Below are 7,734 nucleotides of genomic sequence, written 5' to 3'. Positions count from 1 at the left end.
TATTGAAAACTAAATGATTCATTGGTTGACAAGGAATTGCGCTACTTTCCAAAAGAAATTTAATAGGAGCTACTTCCATGGCTTCACTTTTACTACTATTTGTGTTCTTGGTCCATAAGAAAGGTAACAAGGACATTGCCTCTAAGTTAGAAGTCCACAATTCTACAAGTTTCACTCACCTCCATTTTCATTACTTTCTTCCTCTTTGGATGTTGACCTCTCATCCAATCCCATACGTAGAATAAAGTAAAGGCAAGTACTAGGGACCTATAAATGTCCAAAACTAAATTCATGAAGCGCTATAGTATTGATAGGGAGCCATATTAATGGAAGACACGCCTGTACTTCTCCATGGGACACTGCATGCCTCAATCTTCCATGCCACCAGAACTCAACCAAATTCTCCTTCTTGCCTGCCCTCCTTTCCTTTTAAGGTAAATTGTTGTTAAGGTTTTGAAACTAGGAGAGAGAGAGAGTCTAAAGAAACCAATATACATCTTTTTTTGGTTTAATTAGCATGATCATCTTGTAGGGGTGGCGTCCAAAAATTAGACCCGACGGGTTGGGTCCGGGTCCAAATCTTAGACCCAAATACTATTTGGGTTTGGGTTCGGGTTCGATTAGGTCTAGGTCCGGTTTGGTAATATTTTTTGGGTCCTAATATATGAAACAGTTTTAAATATATTTAAATACGTAGATATTTTAAATTTTGGGCTTGATTCGGGTCGGGTTCGACCCGACCCCTTGCCACCCCTATCATCTTGGAGGTGGTCATTTTTTAATGGACAAAAATGATAACTAGTTTAGCTTGTTTTTTATTACACAACGATTCTCTCTTATGAAACAACCCATATCCTCCACACTTAACCAGCATTTGATAGATTATCCAAGGTCGAGCAATCTAAGTTATTGGTGGGGCTTCGGTCCGTTAGCTGGTATTTGTTTAGTCATTTACATAATGACTGGCATTTTTTTAGCTATGCATCACACGCCTCATGTGGATCTAGCTTTCAGCAGCGTAGAACACGTTATGAGAGATGTTGAAGGGGGCTGGTTGCTCCGTTATATGGATTCTAATGGGACAAGTATGACGCCTCTTATTATTATGTACCTATTGGTTTCTTCAAGTGTTTGATATGTGAGTAATGATCTTATAGGACCCTCTCCCACTTATATGTGTAGGACTCCAAAGAATCACCATTAAAAATGGCACAGATCTTTAGAAAGTTTATCACATGAGTGTGGGGTTTGACTTTTTTATATATCTGTGTCAAATTTAATGGTGATCTTTTAGGGCCCTACATATGGGTGGGAGAAGGTCCTATAGGATCATTTCTCTTGATATGTTCGTTAGATTTGCTTTTAGTATTTTGAAAACATTCATAAAAAAAGATATAAATATCTTAAATGGCATTGTTGTTGCCGTATTTAAAGGAAAAGAAAAAGTCAAGATTAAGTTTGTTTCATCTATTGATACCTTAACCATTGTTAATGAAACAAACAATAGAGTTTAATTATTTTCATAAATATAATTGGTAATTTCTTTAAACTTGGACGTTTAAAGGAAAAAACAAGAAACAAAAAGAAAAAAAGAAAAAACGGGTATCATGTCGAGGTTCATCCCTCTCAATCAATGGGTTGGATAGGATCAAGTGAATAATCATTTCCATGTTTGGTGCGGTTGCCCCAATCGCCCTCAATCATCATCCAACTCATTGAATGGACCGCGATGATCCCTATGGTCATGCCACTTTTCATTATCATACAAATTATAGTGAGAATGGGTGGGACATGTTGGTAGTACCTTTGAGCCCAATCAAAAAGTTCGTTCTCATTAACACTTTAAAAAAATTGATTTTTTTTCATAAAAAATGTGTGTGAGCTTTGGGAGTGGTAATAGGTTGGGTCGGGTTGGGTCAGACTTGAACCCGAAAAAAAATTTATGAGACCTGGACTTGAACTCGAAAAAAATTTATGGGACCTGAACCCGACGGGATCTGAAACCCGATTGGATCTGACCCAAAAAAGAAATAAAATTAAATATATTTAAATATTATATTAAATATATACACGTATTGTGTAAATATTATAATTAAAATATGTAATTATATTTATTTAAGTATTAATGAAATATTATTAATATATTATTTATATAATAACACTATTCGGATTGGGTCCATATGGACCCAGCCCCGAATAGTACTAGGGTCTAATATTTCAATCTGGAGCCAACCAGGCCGGTCCAATTTTTGGACCCATACCCGGACCCAACCTAGGTCTGGTTGTCGGGTCCGAGGTCGGTCTATCCGAAAGAAAAAGCCCGGTCCAATTTTTTGGACCCATATCCGGACCCAACGTGCGTCTGGTAGTTGGGTTTGAGCTCGGTCTATCCGAAAGAAAAAAAAAATAAAAAAAATAAATAAATACAAATCATAGTAAATACTTCAATCCGAGTGAATGTGCTCCATTTTTCATCATGCAGTGCTTCTTCGGAGGGGAGCAACCAGCATACGTGACCATAAAACTAGACAAAACCAAACTTGCAAAGAGCACCCACCAACACAACCGCACCTGGAACCAGAGCTTCCGCATCCTCTGTGCTCACTCTGTGTCCACCCTCCTCATCACCCTCCGAACCCCCCTCACCGTCCTTGGCACCCTCCGAATCCCGGCCCGCCGACTTCAAGCCTCATCTCCTCTTGAAGGACTCTTCCCCCTCGACAACTCCACGCCGAGGCTTGATCTCAGTCTCCATCTCCACTTCACCCCGGCTGATGCCCACCCTCATTGGAGCAAAGGCTTCAGTGCTTTCCCGAGCCTGGCTTCTGCTTCGTTTCCACAACGATCGGGGTGCGGCGTTCGCCTCTACCAGGATGCCCACCTCAGTAGCTCTTTTGCCGTGACTGGTCGACACTGGAGGCTATGGGAAGATGTGTATAGAGCGATCGATGGTGCGAAACACTTGGTTTATATTGCAGGGTGGTCACTTAACACGAAGACTGTGTTGGTGAGAGATCTTGAGACCGATGTGCCGGGAGCCAGGGGGGTATCAGTTGGTGAGTTGCTGAAGCGCAAGGCCGACGAGGGCGTGGCCGTGCGGGTCATGCTTTGGGATGATGAGACATCGCTGCGTGGCATCAAGAACAGTGGTGTCATGAGGACCCATGATGAGGATGCGTTTGCCTACTTCAAGCACTCAAAGGTGGTTTGCCGACTGTGCCCCAGGGTCCATGCGAAGGCACCAGCAGTATTTGCGCACCACCAAAAGACCATCGTCGCTGATGATGCCGGCAGGGCCCTGGTGAGCTTCGTCGGGGGTGTGGACCTCTGTGATGGCCGCTATGACACCGAGGCCCACTCATTGTTTCGTGGACTCAACGACACAGGCTCTTATGCTCGTGACTTCTACCAGACCAACATTGCTGATGCTTCACTGCACAGGGGTGGGCCTCGCGAGCCCTGGCACGATGCACATGCCCGCATCACAGGACCAGCCGCATGGGACGTCCTCAGCAACTTTGAGCAAAGATGGAGAAAGCAATGCGATCCTTCATTACTTGTCTCGATCGAAGCTCTGCGAGACCTGCTCATTCACCATGACGATAATAGCAGCAGAGACTACTGGAACGTGCAGGTCTTTCGATCCATCGACCATGCCTCAGCGGGTGCCTTTCGATTAGGTCACCCCCCTGTGGAGTGCAGTATTCACGAAGCCTACATCGAGGCCATTCGACGAGCATCGAAATTCATCTACATCGAGAACCAGTACTTCATCGGGGGGTGCCATATGTGGGAGACAGACAAACACTGTGGCTGCAAGAACCTAATACCAGTCGAGATTGGGCTCAAGGTGGCAGCCAAGATACGAGCCGGAGAGAGGTTTGCGGCATACATCGTGATACCGATGTGGCCAGAGGGGGTGCCGGATAGTGAGCCGGTCCAGGACATATTGCACTGGACTCGGCTCACCATGCAGATGATGTATGGGTTGGTGGCTGAGGCCCTCTCAGATGTGGGTGGGGGGATGTACCCTACTGATTATCTGAACTTCTTCTGCCTTGCAAATCGAGAGAGGGAGAGTGTGGGAGAGTTTGTTGCACCCCACTCTCCTAACCCTCACACTCCTTATTGGAATGCCCAAAAGCATAGGAGATTCATGGTATATGTTCACTCCAAGGTCATGATAGGTAAGCAATGCATTACTTAAATTCATTTAATTAGGAGCTACACCTTGATGCTTTAGGATATCATACTGGGGGCTTAAATGGTTAGCAATTACATTAGCAATTCTTTAGGAATCGGGTTAGGGCTTAAGTAGGTAGCAATTATGTTACGTGTACTGCATCTCGAGTTTGATTCCAACAATTGAGCAACCCCCCAAAAAGACAGTTTCTTACTATTATGTTAAGGGACACATCACTTGATCAAAGAAAAACCCCTGGGTTAATCATGTCTATGCAAGAATTGGGATGTGAGGCTTGTTTAGGTGCCTCACAAGTACCAGTGTAGGACACCATGATTTAGGAAAGGAACTCAGCCACATGCCTAGCCCAATTAGCCAAGTAACTTGGGCCAATTTCCCAGTTATTTGGCCCTAGTCAGGCAGCGTCTGATCAGACTAAAAAGAGTTAAATATATAAAAAAAATACAAAACAATCTCAAAAAATATGAAAAATATGTTTTGAGTAAAATTAAACAAAGCCCATCTAACAGTGGTTAAAAAAGTAGTGAAAAAGGGAAACTGAAAAAATAAGTATTCATGGCCAAAACACTTTCTAATATATGTGAAAATAATAGAAAACATAAAATAATACATTACAAATAAATTTATTTTTTTATTATTTTTGTTGAAATTGTTTTGTATCCCCGAGCTTGAAGACCAAACTTGCTCGGGATTGCCAGGGTGGCGAGCCCGAGTTACTCTGGCGAGTCCGGGTTGGCTCCCCCGAGTAGTCAAACACTGTAAGTACTAGATTTATCATACGAAAGCGAAAGTGACGAATTCTTGTCCATGAATACACTAGGATAGAAGATATCTATGACATTTAGATGGTACTTAGATGGTAAACCTCCTAAGAAGCCTTAGTTACTCAGCCATAAATCTAATGTCCTGTTTTCTTATCTGGTTTTCAGTTGATGATGAATTTATTTTGATCGGGTCTGCAAATGTGAACCAAAGATCCATGGATGGCAAAAGGGACACTGAGATTGCAGTTGGATGCTATCAACCCAGACGACACGAGTGCGGGGATGTTGGTGCCTACAGGAAGTCGCTGTGGTACGAGCACACCCGTTGCAGTGATGAATCCTTTATGGAGCCACACAGTGTAGAGTGTGTGAGGAAGGTGTGCAGCATAGGCAACGAGATGTGGCGTGTATTTAGCGGAAAAGACGTGGTGGACATGGAAGGCGTTCACCTAGTGAAGTATCCTATCATGGTGGCAAAGAATGGTGAGATTGAAGATACTGCAGAGGGGAATGGGACATTCCCGGACACGAAAACTCCGATTAAAGGGAAGAGATCAAAGATTCTTCCTCCGCTTCTTACCACATAGGAATCCATGGAGTGATCAAAATGCTTGACCTGTGAATATGCAAGCATAATTTGTTCAATTATAAACATTTAGAAAACGTATCAAATGTGATGTTGAAATTGAAGGAAACAAGATAAAAATGTTAATATTTGGCATAAAACTGCGTAGAAAACATGGGAAGTGATTAAACTATCATGAGCTTGATGAATCCATCCATTGATCTCAACAAACGATACGATTTACGACTTGGTAGGGGTGATGCTTATTCTTATTTCACGAGGACTTCCGCAGGACCAGTTCCCATTAACATAAATTGGAAAACATCAGAAGACTTCAAGCTCCCACAAGAGCATATTTCTATTACTCCTGGTAGATCTCTTACATGAGTATTTTTTGATCCAAAATTTTGGTGATGTATCCACTTCAACCTAACTACCAAATTCAAAAAGAAAAATTGGAACATGGGCCTCAAAAAAGTAAACATTCTAAAATTGAATATACACAATACAAATTTTGGATAGCCAAATTTAAGTATCAAATTACACGAAATTCAATATTTTTTCAAAAAATAATCATCTAGTTATTATTAAGTGGTTTAGAATTTCATATAAAAATTTTCTAAGTCAAACTTTCACCCAAGGAAGTAAGTGGACAATATGATCCCAAGGGAGTATAGTATACGTAAAAATACATAAACACTAAAGGGAATAATCCAAACATTTCATGTTGATTTCCTAAGAGTCAAGGAATACAACTTTTGGACTAGGGCAGGCAATGGGACCGTGGCCCGGCCTGGCCCTAAAAGACTAGGGCCTGGGTTAGAAAATGTGGCCTGACACCAGAGTCCTTGGGCCATGATAGGGTTGGGTGGCCGGCAAAGTATTCTTTGCTCTCTTATTTTTTATATTTTTCTTTGTTTTTAATTAAGCCCTGCCTAGGCCTTGTCTGGCCTAGCCCAGACTACGCCTGGGCCCCTTTGGCCTCGTCAAGTCTGGGCTAGGCAGGGCCCGGCTCTTTAGAGTTTGTTAATTAATGCCCTTGACTCCCTATTTCTTTATGAGTAAATGTTTTTCCTTCAAGGGCATTTGACAATTGGAAATTTAATACCAAAAGCTAAAATTTATATTCACTGTAGCAATTCCTAGTTTCACAATTGGAAATTTGGGCGCTAGAAGCTAAAATTTCTAATTTTCTATAGCAATTCCTAGTTTTGACATCTTGAAATGCTAAGGCCAAAGGAAAGCAACATTTCTCAAATTAAATTTCTCAACAAATGGGAAAATACGGATTTCCCATGTTTTGGGTCATTTTGTTGTTTTGAAAATAAGGAAATTTATCAAAATACTCACAAGAGATGAGCAATTTAAGAACTTATCCTTTTGGAACCATTCCAATTCAAGACTATGTATTATTTTATGGGTATTTTGAAATTAAATGAAAAGGTATGGGTAAAGTGCTAAATTGTTCATCTCTCATGGGCAATTTGATAAATTTCCCTTGAAAATATGACCTATTTATTTATTTTTTTTTAATTTTTTCCAAGTCATATCAAGATAAAATTTGGAGGGTGCATGTGCCTCATCGGGATGCATATGTACAAAAATAATAAAAATATGTCAAATAAATTAGAATGACATAAATACCCCACAAAATTTTAGAGGTATTTTTGTCATTTAAGTTTGTAAAAATATCTTTCATAGGCGATTAAGGCTTAGATGTATAGATTGTCAAAAATTGATATCAACGGAATAAATATATATAAAATATTAAAATTAATATACTCTAACTTGCTCTAAGCCATCCAATCAAGATTTGATAGTTGTGAATGACACCGTTTTAGATTAACTATATTGTGGAGTTTTAGGGGTGTTTTGACTATTATATTTTTTAAAAATATTTTTGATATTTTCACAAGTTAGGATGAGAAGCATAGATGCCAAAAATTTTAGCTCAATTTAATGTATAAGTAAAAATAAAATTGAAATACTCATACATGCTCTCAATTGTCCATGAGGGGTACTATGATCATTCTATTTTTTCAAATTATTTAGGGTGAGAAGTATAGAGGCTATGGTTTTAGTTCTGACATGTAAAGAAATTGAAAAACTCAAATATTATTGCAATGTCTCCAAAAATCTTTTCTCTTTTCATGTGATCTAGACCATCAAGTTTGCTAGACCCGATGTTCAAGAAAGCGAAG

The 7,734-nt window shown here is 40.3% G+C and overlaps 1 protein-coding gene across 1 annotated transcript; it reads left to right on the top strand.

Moving 5' to 3' along the window:
- Positions 1–301: 301 nt before the first annotated feature.
- Positions 302–5,694, top strand: PLDEPSILON (phospholipase D alpha 4). The gene is made up of 3 exons (XM_020667664.2): positions 302–434; positions 2,483–4,187; positions 5,134–5,694. Exons 1-3 carry the CDS (start codon positions 327–329, stop codon positions 5,553–5,555), a joined length of 2,235 nt encoding a protein of 744 aa, XP_020523323.1. The 5' UTR covers positions 302–326; the 3' UTR covers positions 5,556–5,694.
- The last annotated feature ends 2,040 nt before the right edge of the window (positions 5,695–7,734 follow it).

The sequence above is a fragment of the Amborella trichopoda genome, chromosome 6 (assembly GCF_054954075.1).
Source record: "Amborella trichopoda isolate Santa Cruz 75 chromosome 6, AtrichopodaSantaCruz75HAP2 v2.0, whole genome shotgun sequence".
In the NCBI taxonomy this organism is placed as follows: Eukaryota; Viridiplantae; Streptophyta; class Magnoliopsida; order Amborellales; family Amborellaceae; genus Amborella; species Amborella trichopoda.
Note: the sequence above shows the minus strand (reverse complement) of the source record. Positions and strands in the feature narration are given on the sequence as shown.

Bases quoted from the DNA above. Each gene is read 5' to 3' on its own strand.
- PLDEPSILON (XM_020667664.2), top strand. From the start codon at position 327: ATGGAAGACACGCCTGTACTTCTCCATGGGACACTGCATGCCTCAATC. The intron at 435-2,482 runs GTAAATTGTTGT...TTCATCATGCAG, and splicing joins TGCCCTCCTTTCCTTTTAAG to TGCTTCTTCGGAGGGGAGCA. The intron at 4,188-5,133 runs GTAAGCAATGCA...TCTGGTTTTCAG, and splicing joins TCACTCCAAGGTCATGATAG to TTGATGATGAATTTATTTTG.